The 17,237-nt window shown below is 35.2% G+C and overlaps 1 protein-coding gene and 1 pseudogene across 4 annotated transcripts; one reads left to right on the forward strand and one right to left on the reverse strand.

The window, feature by feature from the left end:
* Positions 1 to 2: 2 nt before the first annotated feature.
* On the reverse strand, positions 3 to 2,298 carry LOC147479247 (uncharacterized; annotated as a pseudogene). Its single transcript, XR_015203996.1, has 4 exons — positions 1,988 to 2,298; positions 1,651 to 1,707; positions 1,121 to 1,249; positions 3 to 50 (listed from the first exon to the last, which is right to left on the reverse strand). The product of XR_015203996.1 is annotated as an uncharacterized LOC147479247 (transcript).
* A 2,883-nt stretch (positions 2,299 to 5,181) lies between these two features.
* On the forward strand, positions 5,182 to 16,665 carry LOC147479248 (Prefoldin chaperone subunit family protein). 3 transcript variants are annotated; one of them, XM_086580300.1, is made up of 11 exons: positions 5,182 to 5,314; positions 5,936 to 6,164; positions 6,249 to 6,308; positions 6,414 to 6,581; positions 7,425 to 7,497; positions 11,787 to 11,977; positions 12,303 to 12,336; positions 14,637 to 14,719; positions 15,661 to 15,717; positions 15,814 to 15,891; positions 15,968 to 16,245. In XM_086580300.1, the coding sequence occupies exons 2-11, from the start codon at positions 5,961 to 5,963 to the stop codon at positions 16,028 to 16,030; spliced, it is 1,011 nt and encodes a 336-aa protein (XP_086436426.1). In that variant the 5' UTR covers positions 5,182 to 5,314; positions 5,936 to 5,960; the 3' UTR covers positions 16,031 to 16,245. The 3 variants fall into 3 exon arrangements, 2 of the variants coding, with proteins under 2 accessions (XP_086436426.1, XP_086436425.1); XM_086580299.1 differs by having other exon boundaries at positions 5,221 to 5,622; XR_015205857.1 differs by lacking the exon at positions 5,182 to 5,314 and adding exons at positions 5,404 to 5,622; positions 16,422 to 16,665 and having other exon boundaries at positions 15,661 to 15,891; positions 15,968 to 16,042.
* Positions 16,666 to 17,237: the final 572 nt, after the last annotated feature.

Consider the following 17,237-nt stretch of genomic DNA (forward strand, 5'->3'; position numbering starts at 1 on the left):
ACTTAAGTCTTCCTTCCTTCCTTCAGTAACTACTCAGATAGCGCATGTCTCTAAAATAAACAAGTAAACACATTATTTATTTATTCATGCCATATCCAGCATGATTTATGACTTAGGAACAAAAAAAGTACACACAAAATAAACGACTCAAAGGGGCATAAAATCCAGTCACCATTCTATTCATTATCTTCAAGTAAGAGATAAGTTAAAGGGAAATGAAGCATAGTCACAGGAACAAAGACACACTCCCAAGCTAATATTTTAAATAACAGAAATATCTGAACATGTTAAGAAGGGCTCACTACAGCAAGTTAAATGGCTAAATGCCCCGTAGGTTATCCACTAATACTGGTACTTCAAATGATAGAGATCAGTACTTCAAACACACAATAGTAATAGAAGAGCAATGAAAAATGTGGAGAATAAAACAGATCTTCACGCATCTCTTGGGCAGTTAAGTGTATAAAGCACATTAGTGTTACTCGACATGGATAGTCTAGATAACATATAAAAGCACTTGCTCAACTGCTCAAGCCATGTTTTCGAAACGTCAAGGGTCTTGGCTAGGAGAACGACTCTAGGAAGTGCAGCATGGACCCTGCAGTCCTATTATCAACAAAAAAAAAAAAAAAATGGACCCTGAAGTCCTGAACACCTCTTTATACACTAACCTGTGAACCACTGTTTAAAATACCAACCCATGTCAGGGCGCACATGCTTTAGCCATTTCCTATACTATTAGAAGTCTTGCAATCATTAAAGAGGCATCTTGTCTTCCTAAACTCCAGAAGATTCGGTCACCATTAACAGTGGAATACAACTTTCCAATAACTCATAATGTGTACATGACTCTCTCACAGCTATATACAGAATTTCACAATATATCTTGGGACTGTGATTAAAGTAGACCACTGTATCCAGAACAATCGGATGGGAACAAGAAGTTCCAGTAACAATGAGCCGAATCGACTAAATCGGAATAAATATACCAAAACACTACCTAACTAAAAGTTGTGAACCCAGCGCGCGCAGACACACACACACACACACACAACAAAAAGTACTGATTCCAATTCATGATCCTCAGTTAACACAAATGACTAATGTCTTACACTCTTACCTTGGAATTTAAATGCGACCTCAAACTTTCCTGCGTCAAACAGACTATTCTTGGACAGATTCTACACCTGTACACGGATTTGCATTTCAAGATAAAATAATCAGCTTCAGAAGAATTTTCTTTTGCCAGCTTTTTCGATCACGCTTTCAGGGTTTCAGCATTACCTCTACCACTACTTCTAGTTCCTTCTTCATCATCGCCTATTAGCAAAACTGGGTTAAACTGGCAATATCATTCACAAATCCAAAGAGGCAACTTCTTCTCAGACCAAGAAAAAAGCAAACAGTAAATCTGAAGATTCCCAACTTATGATGAAATGGCCCCCAATATAAGCTAGTATGAATCACAATGGACGCCTTACGCCCTTACGAAAATACACCCAGATACATTGCATCCTAGAATGATCTTCCTTAATCATGCAACAAAATATCCATCCCACTACTAACATTACGTTACACCAGTTAAAATATGAATACAGAATTGAAAAACTAAATCTTGGAATAGTTACTGAATGAATTCAAAAATCCAACCTGATGAGTCGTATTCAAGCTCTTTCTCTGAGCTATCCTCACTTTCATATCCATAACCTACAGAGGTAAACACAAGGATAAACAAACTACAAAATCATGATCACTCTTCTGCATTCCATATTGAAGCTTAGCTTATAAATTAGTGAAATTAATAATCTTGATATCAGAAAAAGCATTGCCAATAAATGTTACACAGTAGTACAGTACACACTTCAAATATACCCAAATCACTTTAAGGATAGAAACATATAAGATAAAATTTGAACAGACAATGAGAGTAGCAATGAAATTAATCAAAGAAGCACTTAAAAAAGAGACACCACCCACCATTTCAATTAAACAAGAAATAAATGAAAAAAATCACAATGCTTAGTGTGAAAATAGAGAAGAACAAACCAAATGATAGAGATGCAGGTTTCTCTTCATTCTTTTGTTTCACTTGGTCAATGTCAACTTCTTCTTCTTCTTGGGAAGACGATGAAGAATCAGTCCCTTCTTTTTTGTCGTTGTGTTCGAGCTTATAAAATTGTCTCTTCATCATTTTTGCTTTCTTTTTGGACAATTGAACAAGAAAGTCAGGAGTGTTTTAAGCTCTTGCCTTGTTAACGTTTATTTCTGTGTCGCGTTTTCCAGTTCAAAAACCTAAGCTAACTTTAGGTTTTTCAGCATCCATCATATGGGCCTTGGACTGGCCTATTAGGAAAAGAAATATCTCAAGGTCGATTGAAAAGTTTGTTCATCAACCGAGATTGTTTGTTTTTTCAAGGCAAGAGATTGAGTTTACCATTAATTCTCCGAATTGATTGGTTACCGAATTTCTAAACGAATAAACAGTAAAAACGATAAAAGTCGCCTAATTCTTGATGTTTACCGATTTTAGCAATTTTTTCCATTTTTTTTAATGATCGATGAATAGTTTTTGATTCATTTATTTTAATATTTTATTTTATGAATTGCAAATATTTGTAGGATATAATAGGATATAACAAGACTTTACATATATATTTGCAAATTTTAAATTTGATACATGCTCAAAATAACCTTGACATGATGCATAATCACACACTACATACTGTTTTATGTTTTAATTATTTATGACTTTTTCAATTTTTTAAACGAATTTGTACGAATTAACGATTTCATCCTTGCCGAATTAACAACAAATTCCAAATTTGTGACTATGGTCTTGCTAGCATCTCTCGATTGAATAACGATTTTTCTTTTTCTCTTCTACTATACTTTATATTTGCCTAGTTTTTTTTTAAGAAATTTTCTTTTACCATTAACAAATAACAATATGATTTCCAAAAAACCAAAAAACAAATAAAATAACAATAGGATTTTGATTTCACGGTTCTCCCTATTAACAAAGAAGAAGATATAAGAGGGAGAGAGAGAGAGTTACATAAAAGAGGAACGCTCGGCTAAACGCGTTAACATATTTTTAAAACTTCATCAAATTTTAAAAATAAAACTTCATTAGATTTAAACAAAAAAAAAAAAAAAAATTGTTTTCCTTTATTTATCCCCTCAACCATCTCTTGTTGAATTATAATCTCAATAAAACTCTCGACTCAATAATATTTTTTTTTTCTCTTATCCTAATTATAAAGTTTTAGAGAGAGAGAGATTTTCTTTCACCATTAACATATGAATTTCACAATTCTTCACCACTAGTGATATGATAGAGATGTAAGTATATATTGTATTTGGCTAGTAATAATCAAACCTTGAAAACCCTCTAGTTGAATGATTTTGTCTACTTCCTCTCACAATGATTGTGCTAATTCGTGATCCTACATCCTACATCATTTCAAGAATATGGGAGTGCCACATTTTGTCAATATCTTATTTTCTCCCTAGCATTATTGTCTAGTTACTTTAGGTGGAAAGGAAACACAAGTTGCATGTTGTTTGATTGCTTGAGACTTTTTTGGATTGGTAGAACTTGGGTTTTTTTATCTATATTTTAGGCTTAATTGGTTGACCCTTAGGCTTTGTGTGTTTTAAAATTAAAGGCTCGTAGAAAGTGGTAGTAAACTAGTGGTAATGAAAGTTAGTTATGGATTATATGTATGGTTTTGGTTTTGGCTCCAACAAAATAAGAAAATAGAAATAGTACAACATAATATGTCTAGCTAGCTTTATCATTTCATTTAAGCAAGAATTTGCATGTATGTTTTTTTTTCGGTCGTATGTGCTTCAATTGTTTTATTATCATTTAATAATTGGATTTGAAAATCATTAGATTAATATCGATATTTTACTTCAAAAGGGGTTCAACAGATTTTGTTAGAGGGTTGATTTCATACATGTTAATGGGTGATTTAGGGCAAGGACCAAAATATCAAATTCGGTGAATATCTCGATGCACTTAAAAACCGATATATATCGGATATATTGGAAATATCGGAGTTATCTATTTTTTTTGTTGACCAATCAAAAATTTATTTTGTATGTCGATATATCAGAAATATCGTCGATTATATAAGAAATATCATTAATATATCGGTCAAAGTCAACAACATCGGTCAAAATCAACAATTTATATAGGATATATCATATATATCAGTCGATATATATTGTTATATCGAAAATTTCAAAATATATCGGAAAAAATATATTCAATATTCGGTTGAGATATATCAAATATTTCTATCTCGGTGTACCAAAAAAACGATATATCTCGGCGATATTTTGGGCTTTGATTTAGGAGCCATTTGTTTTTGCCTCTTATAACCTTGATTTCATACATGTTGAGGTCTTATAATCTTTTATAAGATATGGACTAGTGATTTTGGACATTTTTTTTGTTTGTTTTCTACTCCTTAGGCATTATACTATAAATGTCTTATAAGAGGCTCAAATTCTATAACTATTAAAATTGGATATATTTCAATTCTATGTCTTTATAACTTAAAAAAATGACTCAAACACCCTTGTCTAAATACCCCAGCCCTATTTATCTATTATTCTCTTCTAAATATCTTATTATCTAAATAACTCCATTGTCCTAACCACCATCACCACCACCACCGTACTATAAGACCACCATCATCGTGCTCTAAAGACCATCACCGTCACTACCACCGTGCTATTCAGACCAATATTATCACCTTCACTACCACCATCGTGCTATTAAGACCACTATCACCACCGCCACCACCACTTTACTATTAAGATAATTTCTTAAAATCGATATTATAATTATCAAATTTGATTGAAACCGAAAATCAAATTATACACTTGTTTCAAATTAATCTATTTAAGTTAAATGTGATGTAAAACGAGATTATATTTGTCAAATAACCTCCGTGATGTTGTATATTTGTTTTTTCTATTTTTACAAGTATTTATCAAGTGAGCGGAGCGAACGATCTTGGCAGAAGGGGGGTTATGCGGACAATCTGTCCTCACCTTCTCTCTCATTTTTTCTTCGCCCCAATGCCCTTTTTCCTTCACCCATCTCTTTCTCTCCACCGCAGCTCCGCTCACTCTCCACTGCCATGCAGTATACTAGTTATAAGATGAACTTAAAATGAAAAACAAACTACGTATAATATAAGACTTAACCCAAAAAAACAAATAGCCCTTGACCCAGATATCACAGTCTCTATCATTTCCCTTCTTAATTCAATGTTGAGTGTGCTCTCTTGAGAAAAAGGTTGTGAAGATAGTAATGCCCATACATCATACATATATCATACATACTAGGACACTTGGCAATGAATATTCGTATTCGAAACCGAACATGCTAAATAACTAAATATCATCATAAAAACGTTCTTAGTTCCACTGAATTGATTGAAAGATTACAACTTTTCAATTTATACAATCACCTAGGCAAATCTTTAATCAATAAAACTACTCCCATGTGCTGATCTTGTCAAAGTCTTACAAAGGAAATCAAAGCACTGAAAATTAAGTAAATAGCTCGACTCATTGTTGGTCTCCTCTCCTTCCCGAAAAAAGGTTTATTTTGAATAACTTAACTGATTACTTGGTGTTCAAGTTTATTATGTTTTGAGTATAGTGTATGTTTTCAAATACATATATTTATTTAGAGCTTGTTTGACGAAATGCCTCAATGAGTCAATGATACTATCACTCATTACGTTCTAATTATAGATGCCCATTTGTTTATTTTTTTTGTTTTTTCTTTATCCAATGTATCATATTCCCCAAAGAAGTATTAACATGTGTTTGGTTGATTTCTTTAAGAGGGGTTTTTGAGTTGGGGTTTGTTTGATATTGTGTTTAAGGAATCTGCCATGCTGTGCAACAGACACTTAAATAGAGAGATAGTGAAGATGGAGGAAGGAGTGAAGGGTACAGTAACATCCCTTGCATCTTTATTCCCAGTTGAAGAAGCTGAAAAGGCAGCTAAGCGTGTGGAAGAAGCCATTGCCCAGAAGCAACAGGAGCTTGACCAACTCCATAATTTTATCGCCGACAACAATAACTTAGTCAAACTTGTTAAAAAGTTACCAGATGAATTATTTCATGATGTAATGGTAAGACATTTTATTTAACATATGCAATATATGAAAATAATATGTTATGCATCTTCTGCTATTTTATTATTTATCACTTTGCAGGTTCCCTTTGGCAAAGCAGCGTTCTTTCCTGGTCAGCTAATACACACAAATGAGTTTTTGGTAATTCATTCGTTTCACCATATTCGCTTGGTGCAATTATTCCTTTTAGACTGTTCGGTGTATTCTAACGTTATATATATATAATCTTATAATATGTCTCTGAAGGTTCTGTTAGGAGAAGGGTATTATGCTGAACGAACATCCAAGCAAACTGTTGATATATTACAAAGAAGAGGAAAGGCTTTGGATTCTCAAGTTGATTCCCTGAAGGCTGTAATGTTGGACCTTAAAACTGAGGCTTCATTTTTTGGCACTACAGCTGCTGAAGCTGCAGTAAGTTTCATTCCGACTTAATTTTAATGTATTACTTCACTTAGTTGTAACACTTGGTCGTTTAGCTATTAAACTTGCTGTGTTCAAATTGGAGGCACACCGACTTGCCCCCCTCATGTTAGTTGGGTCGTTTTAGGCTTGTGCAAACTCATTCGTGCTGTAATATGAGCTAGTCTGAACGTACTGAAAATTTGACTTCCTGACAAAGTATCCGTGAACTTTGACCTATTCTAGGTTCTACTCGTTCCTAGCTCCCTCAAGGTTGTTCTTGTTGCAATTTGAGCTGAGCTTGAATAATTCACTTTTTCATTTTTATCGGAATTAGTCTGCATTTATTACTTTTCAAATAATTGTTGTTCAATAAAGGTGATAGTGCTACTAAATATATTTGCATGGACTAAGGGGATTTAACTAAAGCACGTTGTAAAAAATGATTTCTATGTATACATTGTTGATAGGACCTTTATTATAATTTCTAAGTGAAAGATATAGAAACAAATTCTATAGGTGATATATGAAAAAGGGTTAGAACTTTTAACGTTCTGATGATAGGATTGGTGTATTGAGTATAACTCACTTAAAAACATCCCTAAAAATCTTCATCGTGTCCCTCTAGGAATTGGGTTTTGCTGACTTTATGTACGTCCTATACAAAAACTATATTTTATTTTTTGTTCTGGAGTTGAGATTTCACCACTATATGTATGTCATGTACAAGAAACGTCTATTATTTTTTTTTGCTTTTTGATCGATTGTCCTGTAATGTTGCTGCAATAGTTGTACATGCAGAATCATGTTTACTTCTTTTCTTCTCTTAAATGCTTAAGTTGTCTGATAAAACAGGAAGGACTTGTGGAAATAAGAGAAGAGGATTACAGTGACGAACATACTTCTCAAAGGGTTTATGATCTTTTAGGTATGTGATTATGAAAATTATGAAAAATTATATTTTTTAAGGCAGTTGATTGAGTTTCGCTTAATCAGTTATATGCACATATAAAAGGAATGGGGCACGCATCCCCCTTTTTAGTTCGGTTGCACTCACATGCCATAGCTGACCAACTTTGAGAATCTAGACCCTATGTTCCTTGTTTGGTTGGCGTGGTGTCCATCTGTGTGAATCTGCGGGGAGTGGTGAGAAGGATTTTGACCGTTGTGAGCTCATTAGGGGGTGTTTGGTCTTTTTACGGTGAGTTGTGCAACTTCAAAACGCATTCTGCCACCTGGCAGCGGCCTTCAGTCTTGTGGCTGAACAACATTTCAATGCAAAATGGATGTTGCATTGCAATTTTAATGCACCTTTTAGTTTAGATTGACGTTTGAATTTAGTGATTCACAAGGCAAAATGAATGTGAATCCAGAGCTGTTGGGAACAAATGACATTTCCACGTGGAAGGCCTGTGTCTTAGTTCCTAATACAAATCATAGTGATGTGTAGGTGATAAAATGTAGTAAGGGAGGTTGTTGTCAATAGACACTACATAATAAGTTATGAATGGATGAGTAAGGGTACATGTGTGGTGGAGAACAAGAGAAGTTGTTTTGGTGGAGAGGAGAAAAATCGGTGAGGTGGAAAGGGGGAAGAGGCAGAGGCCTTGTGTCTGCAAACTGCTATGAATCGAAAAAAAAAGGTTATTGTACAATGAGTTTTTGGCCATTCGGATTTGGCTTGAGTTGGCTAACTTGGCCAATTAATTGCTGATTTAGTTGCGACGTTCAGTTTTACCAATTAGTTTGAGGATTGGCTCAGTCCTAGGACAACTAGCGAGTACTCGGTGACTGATACCGGTTTAAATTCTTAGATGTATAGATATTCTCACGCCTTGTTCCAGAGGATTTTGGATTTTCATTTAGCAACCAATTAAATCCCCAATTAAGTGATTACATACGACTCCATACCAGATACCACACCCCATTTTCTTGAATGTTATCATTGCCGTAGCCAACCCCTTTTGACCTAGACTTTGATATGTCTTTGCAAAGATTAGGGATCATTTGAAACTATCCTGGTAAGTACTTGAGAGATTAAGGATCCATAGAAAGAGGCACAAGGAAGAACATTGCATCATCCAAAAACTGAATACAGGAGATCTAGATTGTGTCATCTCTAGGAGAATCCTTGAATATTTCAAGTACTCCGTCCTGCACAAGCCGTTTTACTAATAAACAACACCGGAGAAAGAGGATTACTTTGCCTTATGCCACTTGTGTTTTAAAAAAGGCCCTAATTAACCCCTTCAAACTAAAAGTGAGCTTCAGAGATGCACTCTCTAAGCCATTTCTCCATATCCCCGAAATTCATCATCTCCAATACAAAATTCTAGAAGTTCAAAAAATAACGTAGTTGAAAACTTTCATTATGGCCACCTTTTATGTCCATATCAAGAACCTCGTCGGCGGCAACAATTAATGCTTTGTCTTTTGAGGAGACTTTTTGAAAATGTGAAATGATTTTCCCTACACTTTCTTCAATCCATTGGGAAGGAAAGTGGTGATATCTTGAACATAGACCCGAACATTGGCGGAGCTAGGAATCCCCTCCACATCGGGCACTGGGCAGTTTAGGCTAAACCACATTTTGTAAAGTTAGAAATATACCGGCCACCTCACTTGAAGATATTAGGTATCAATATAGTTTGAGATTCCCAAATGTCTTGATATTTGACATGGTATATATACATCACATATTCTACAACACCCTGCCTGGGGAATTCTACATAAAAGTTACATAAATATTAAGTATTCGTATAGAAACTCAGGCTTGACTTGTGAGACTTACGTACCACAAAATTATCATCTATAGCTTAACTGTGGACACGTTTGAGATACCCCATATCACTTAATTTGTATATCAATAATTGTGCAAAGTCAGATATATGTAAATATGTAATATTGGCTGTCAAGAATTAATAAACTTACACATTTGCTGATTTGGAATACAAGATAAATTGTCCATTGGGTACCCTTTGTCCATTTCACTTTATTTAGTCATATAGTGATTGTGCCATTGTGGTGTGAATATATATTTCTTATTTAAATGGTGGTCACTACCTTTATATTATAGGAATTCATTTCCCTACGTAGCAGATATTTGTAACATGGTATGTTAGTATGTATACTTAAGATTTTCTGTCAAGTTCACCTGGGGCACGTGCCCCATATAACTACCATGTGGCTCCACCACTGGACCCGAGAGGCCAAAGAGAACTAATAGGTCCATGGCCTACACATTAAAACATTCTCTGGTGGAATAGAGATGAGAAGGTGGATGAGATATTAGGCATTGAAGAAAGAAAAAAAGATAATGGATTCTATTTGTTTAAAAAGGATGGGCAGTTGGGTGCTCATCTATTGATCTAAAGGATAGTTGGATAGATAGGTGGGGTAGGACACCTCTCCAGCTCAATCCCATGTCTTGATAATAATATATCCATTCACGGCTTGCGAACTATTTAATTTGTTGCTGCAGCCAAAACTATTGAGTATTGACCACACTAAATCTAATTGTCCTTGAAATAAGTTAAACCTAATTAGTTTACTAAGAACATAATTTTTAGAATAAAATGTGGAATAATGTGTGCTGAATGGGTTTAAACTTTAAAGTGTCACTGATAGGTTCGCCATTATCATGAGAGACTTTTTACAGGGTTGCCATGGAGCCTGGGGAAGACCATCCGTGTCACCTTCTCAATTGTTATAGTATTTGCTACCAACTATCCAAGTTAAGATAACCTAGGCTTGAAACTAAACCATGAATAGGGTTCTTCTAAGAAAATGTTTTTGGAAATTCGGCGTGAATATGAATAGCCTTTGGAGACATATCATACTTTTCTGCTCTTCCAAACCTAGGTCGCCTCCTTCAGTGGAACGGTCACTTTGTGAGCTTTACCTAAGGGTGTGGTGTTTGGAAGGTTTATGATTTATGATGGAGGTTTAGGGTTCTAGGAATAATATGGATGGGCTGGTGATGTAGAGGGTTATATTTTGGGAGGGTTGTCTGAAACAATGCAGGCTAAGGTTTTTTAAGGACCTTTAGAATTATGTGTGTGATATTGAAGATGAGCATCCAACTTAAAACCAATTGCCCAATTGGTGATAAGTGGAGAGGCCCCAATACTTATATATGTTTATGCGTGGCTTAACATATCCCTTGTGGGATTAAACATCTCAACAAGCCCCCTTGCGTGTGACATTTCTTGTGCCTTACACGTGGACAAACATACTTGGGTTACGTGGAGTAAACAACCGGCCCTTTGGGCCAACAACAATAGCCCACTGTGATGCTTTATTGAAGATGGGCATCCAACTTAAAACCAATTGGTGATAAATGGAGAGGTCCCATGTTTTACATATTTGAATGCGAGGCTTAAGATACCCCTGTGGGATTAAACATCTCAACATGATAGATGAAAAAATGATGCTATTCAGAATTTTTTTGGTGGTGCTATTCAGATTTTTTTTGTTGGTGGGAATAGAATGGAAGCTTATATTAAACAGTCTTTGACTGGGGAGGATTATGTCCTGGGTTGCTTGTTGCTGTAAATGATTGGATTGGTCTCTGTGCCAAATCAGCAAGATAAGCAAACTTGGCCCATGATCCCAAAGGTATCATCTCAGGTAGGTTTCCATACCTTCTCAGTACCCAGGCGGCCAGGCCTCTCTAATCCTGCTTACGTTGGGAAATATTTTGTGGCACAGTACTCTCCTTAATTAATTAATTAGTGTATCTATCTCTGTATTTATGTGTTTTGTTGATTATTTGTTCTATTATTGACACATTTTTTACCAGTAATGATCTCCAAAAGGGTTTAAATCATTGTGAAATTTTACCTCTTTGTTGTGCTTTCTAGTGAATCCTATGATCATGTTCTTATAGTGCTCTATCATTCTTTCCTAATCCTTACGAAATGAAAAAGTCCACGAATTTTTCCAAATCAGAATTTTGATTTCTACTGACAATTTGAAAAAGGCAGGAAACAATGGCATTATCGGGTCTTTGGGATAGTGAGTGTATGAACGATAATGACTTTCATCTTATTTCATAGTTTTGAACCACTTGTCTCTAAACAATGCAAACAAAAATGTGACTGATTATCTGTGTTTCCTTCTTCACATATACACATTGGAACTTGATTATTTTACAACACATCTAAAGTTGTTAAATATGTTTCAAACTCACTATTTTGTATTTCCTGGTTTTTTCAGAAGATGCAAACAAGGAAGCTGATTCTGATGATGAAGAATATGCTCGAATTATGGCCAAATTAGACGAGCTTGAGAAAGAGGAACTTGCAGCTGAAGGTTTTGATGAGATTAATGAAGATGATAATTCGGAAACTGATACTAGTTGTTCTACAAGTCAGGATTATTTTGATAAGATCCCCAAACCTTCTGAGGTAGTGCCTTATAAATCTTGTCCTGTTCCCATTTCCTAAACATAAAAATAGATAAACTGGTGCAAACATCCATAATATATGCATTTTGTTAAAATTTCTGGCTGAGTAGGGAAAAACAACTCCAATATGCACTAAAAACCTCATAGCATAATGCCACAGCTAAAGATTGTTTAAAGCAGAATCGTTCTGATGAATCTACTGTGAGCAACTTATACTTTATCTCCTTTTCTTTGCACGACTGTAAGATCTTTCTTTTTTCCCATTTGAGCATGTCTGCAATGACCATCTTGACTTTCTTTTTATCTGATGGATTATTTCAATGCAGTTCAAAGCTTTAAAGACTCAGCATATACCCAAAGGTTAAGTTCATCTCTCTCTCTCTCTCTCTCTCTCTCTCTCTCTCTCTCTCTCTCTCTCTCAAGCAATGTCAAAATAATTACTTTGTATAGATTCATATAACCTACTTACAATTGTACAGCTTTTTAGTCTGCTTGTATATAATAATGAAGAGAAAGTTCGTCTATATTATTGTTATCTCTTCTGCACTTTTTTCCTATTTTAAATGGAAAATCATCACAAGGATATAAAACATAATACAACACGAGCTTCGTGGTGCACATGCTTGTTCTTGCTTGTTTTATTTATTACATTTGTGGTTTATCATAACTATTTAATTGCATGTTTAAGCAGAGGTTATTGTAAATGCTTACTTGTATTTGCCATATGATAATGCTATAAAATACAGCTGATCAGTTTTCTGTGAAAATCATGACAATATGTACTGGAAATTGGTTTAACATCTCAATTACAATGTTCGTACAAGCGTTTCTTGCTCCGTGAAATAGGATTTTTCAGAGAGAGAGAGGGAGAGAGTACACAAAAACCAAATTCCCTCAAAAAATAATCATGAGCCATCTTAATAATGAAATACTCGACAAGGAATACCATAGAGGTTTCTAGTAATCATGGATCACAAGAACCAGTGTCCCTTAATAGATCCTCTTTGTCCTGCTAGGCCTTCCCATTGCAATTACACCATTCCTCTCTGGCCACACTCACTAAAAAAATGGTGACTGAAAAATTCTACAACTGGTTCTCATTTGAAGAGAAATTCCTTGATTGACAACAAGCTAAGAGGTCTTTACCATTTTTCAGCATAATCTGCAGATATGGAAAATGGATGGAGAAGAGATCCAAACACCTAATGTGATGGGGCACGGAAGGAGAGTGTAGTAGACTCTCAGTATTAGGCATACACAAAGGGAAAATTTACACAAAACTTCTAATAATTTTCCACAAATTGTTATAGTAATGGCAGTCTTGAGACTGTTTACCAACAGAAGAAGCATCTTTGAAAGGGCCATAGTCCACTTTTTTTTTCAAAAGCATAACTTTTGTTCCAGAATCATCCACTTAGAAGTGGATATATGCTTTCGAGAGGTCATCTAGAAATGTAAAACAAATACTTTAGGTCCTCAGAAAAATTCTGCAGAAAATGAAGTGCAGACGGTAGAACCGTAGAACCCTAGAACTTGAAGAAAGAAATTTGTCTATATCTTTCTTTTTAGATGGTATGGTTTGTTTGAGGTTTTAATTAGGGTTTGTAATTTTGTGTACATCTTGGAGATGCTTTTCAATCTAGTAGATGTAAACCTCAATTATATTAATATTGTAGCTTTTAATAATATTTACATTGTAGCTTTACTCAAGTACTTGATTTGTTTAGTCGTAGGACATTATACTGTTGAGAAGTGGATTCTGGCTTTAAAAGTTATTGCCACTCTTATACAGTGGTGCAACAGTGGAAATCACATGGCTAAGTAGGGCTTTTCCAACATTTGTTCTCAGAGAATTTTTTCAGTAGATAAAATGTAATCCCTTCCCTACCATTCTTCCACCTGTCTTCATCACCCAAAATGCAGCCCATATAGTGTTTGAATTATGCCTTGCATCCTTACCCATTCTGATTCAACGTCTCTCCATATGTCCTTCAAGGAAAGTTTCTGGTATACCAGATCTAGAGCAAGAAATATGTAGCAATATCTAGGGCAAAAGGAGTGTTTAACTGGAATTACATGGGTATCTACCTTGGTTTAAGTATTCATTTTGTGACCGGAGAATGCCATTTATAATAATGTCTAGTAATGAATTACATTCTTGCAGCTATTTTCTTTTTGAAATAAAAATGGAATACTGGAAATAAACATGATAAGTAAATATTTAACATGGTGACATGTAGCCAACAAATTGGAGGTTACAGTTATAAATGCAAGAGGCTTGAAATTTAGCATATTCTTATAGGATTAATCTTTCTGGCTATCTTATTTTTTTGTTACTTTTCCTGTATTGCACACTGTCTAACTTATCTTAAAACCAAGGTTATGTTTAGTTCTCTTCTATGCGAGAGTCGTAATATAGTTCCCAGTAGCAATATCCGTATGCCAATCTATATCTGTAATCTGGAAGTTTTTGGTGGCTATGTGATGAGATAAAAGTCCCATCTCGAGAGTTTAAAAGTAGTTAATCATTATATAAGTTCCTGGGGCCGCTCCAGTAATTGCCAATTGGTTTTAAGTTGGATGTTCCAAAGTTTAAGACTGTTTTCCAATTCAAATTAATCTTTAATGACGTGCTTTCTTTACTGTATTCTTATTTTCAGGTGGAATGTTTCTGGAAAAACAACTAGTGGAGAAGTCAAGTGTTACAGAGAAGGTGTTGTTACATACTGAATCTAGAGAAAAGGTACGCAAGAATCATTGTCATTTGAAAATTTTCGTTGGGTACACAAGAACAGTTTCAACTTTCAACACCAGGTCCATTCAGCGTTGTTGGCGTGATAGATTACACTTATTCTTTTAGTCAAGGATAGTGTTCTTCTTGGGTGAGGTTTTCTCAAACGTTTCGTGCCAACTGAAGAAATAACAAACTTGAAGTTGGTAGCGGGCTGGCTTGTTACTGGTTTGGTTCTTGGTTAATGTTCGAACTGCATCACTTACTTTTCCTAAATAAAACCTACTTTGTTAGTTAGAGTTAAAGTGTTCGACTGTATGTTTTATTTGTTTGAAAATTTTGTCTGTATGGAAACTACTGAGTTGCATGGTATGAATCACTTTGGCTCAAGATTGGTATGGTCTTATTAATTGTAGAGAAGTATGTATAATATGGCTCTGGATAGATCTGAATTTGGTTTGAAGAATTTATTCGAATAAGATACACCCATACTTAATATTGGACCGAACTGGAAAGCCCTATTCTATTTACATTAAGCTGGTCATCTAGAACAAATTGAATTACTTTACGTCATTTGACTATTTGGTATGTTGATGCAAAGTGTCTAAATTAAGTACGAAATTTGGAAGTACTTCGATTTTAGTGCCACGCTAGTTGTGGCTGATATGATTCCTGACACAACAGTTAGAACCAGGATTCTTAGACCTTACAAGGTCTAGTATGGATTTATAAATCTTGTTTCTATCAAAACCTTAAATATATAAATTGTTATACAAATAGGGAGTGTCTTTGCCTGTCTGATTGTCTGCCTTTTCAACTATTGCATCCTTTTGGTGCTACTCCAAAGGCTATTGCTGATTCAGAGAAGGTCATTTGGATTTCAATTTGTTGATGTTCTAGTGTGCCGAAATGAGCTTTAAGACTTGACAATGGTATCTGTTCTTTGTTTTCAGGTTCCTTGTGATACAGCTAGTGAATATTCATCGAGAACAAGGGCTGATAGTTTCAGGGCATGTATCTTGGTCCTAAACACTTTATTACTTGTTAGAAAATTGAAGGAAGTCACATCCCGAGAGCTGTGGATCTAAGTCTAGTGTCTTGTGCAGGCTTTTACAGGCTCCATAGTTGAGCATGCTCATGGCATCCAGACCAATCCATCAAGCCATATGTCGTCATCATCTCAGGTTCTGCTCCTGTGTCGTTGCTTCTCATCTTCCATTTGTCAACTCCATATACTCATCCTATTTCTTGCTTTCATAGTCCACCGAGTCAGCTCCTTCGAAGCCAGTCTCAAGATTCAAGATGCAGAAAGGCGGACGCTGATACCAAGCCACGGTACATCTTGTTCGCTGCTTCCTTGTTAATATTTTACCATTCGCCGTATACCAGTGTGAATGTTTCAGTTTAACTGCTTATCCCATCTAGAGAAACGGGTAAACTAAGGGACCAGGGAATATGAATTATAAGTGTTTTTGCTTGTTTATTTAGCATATCTACCAGAAATTTATAACATATCAAGGGAAACGGATTGACTGTTATGCTTGGTGTATCATGCTCTGAATTGGTGGCTATCCTTTAGGTCTTGGTCTTTCTTCATCCTGTTTTCCTCACATGCCTTCATTAACAAATTATAAATTACGAAAAGAAAGACTGTTTGTGTGCACATTTTAAGATGAGAATCTAAAAGAAATAACAAGTTTTAGGGTTTTTGCAGGACACTCAGTATAACAAACTTTTTGGGAAATATTGTACGGTGGTCAACGTCACAAAATTCTGGCTGGGGTTTGTTTATGGCGTCAAATTTCTACCCTTAGTGTATTATCTCGATTTACATCAGTTGTCAATAGGTGTGTGCTACTTAAGAAACACAAATTGTCGGGAGGGAACACTCTGAGCATTCTGTATATGTACATCACCACTGTTCAAATTTCATTTTCCAGCCATAGAAGTTTTGAGTATCTAGCTGTAGACTTTGTCGGTACCCTAAATTTCAACAGGACCAATTACTTAATGAGTAAATGTTATAAACATGTTCTGGAATACATCTCTATAGAAGCGTGAAACACCTGGTAGTTAAACACTTAAACCTATAATTTCAGTGCGGACAACAAGTTAATTAAAGTTTGGACATGATTTAGGTCATCAAGATACTACACATATAGGCATATAGCTGACCATTTTTCACGTTTCATCTTCCAACCACACCACACGAGTTTTAAGTGTCATGTGATTTCAATATGGCTAACTCGTTAACTTATTTAAAAGGCGTAAAGATTTTGAAAAAATAAAGGTTCTGGAATTTACTTTTGTGAATACGAAAACAATCTACCAGTCAAAGCTCCGAGAGTATCTGGTCTTTGTAATCTGCCATTCTGCCCACGCAATTGTCAATATATCAATGATATTATGTTAGGCATTTTAGTTACATTTGGTCGAGTTTTTAAACTTTGGTGTTGGTTAAGGTTTACATGCCGAAGAAGCTGAACCAGATTCAGGTTGACCATGCACACATATATTTCAAGATGTTTTT

The sequence above is a fragment of the Coptis chinensis genome, chromosome 8, assembly GCF_015680905.1.
Source record: "Coptis chinensis isolate HL-2020 chromosome 8, ASM1568090v1, whole genome shotgun sequence".
Taxonomy (NCBI): domain Eukaryota; kingdom Viridiplantae; phylum Streptophyta; class Magnoliopsida; order Ranunculales; family Ranunculaceae; genus Coptis; species Coptis chinensis.

Coding starts and splice junctions, on each gene's coding strand:
- LOC147479248 (XM_086580300.1), top strand. CDS start 5,961: ATGGAGGAAGGAGTGAAGGGTACAGTAACATCCCTTGCATCTTTATTC. Junction 11,978..12,302: donor AGATCCCCAAACCTTCTGAG/GTAGTGCCTTAT, acceptor ATTTCAATGCAG/TTCAAAGCTTTAAAGACTCA. Junction 12,337..14,636: donor GACTCAGCATATACCCAAAG/GTTAAGTTCATC, acceptor TCTTATTTTCAG/GTGGAATGTTTCTGGAAAAA.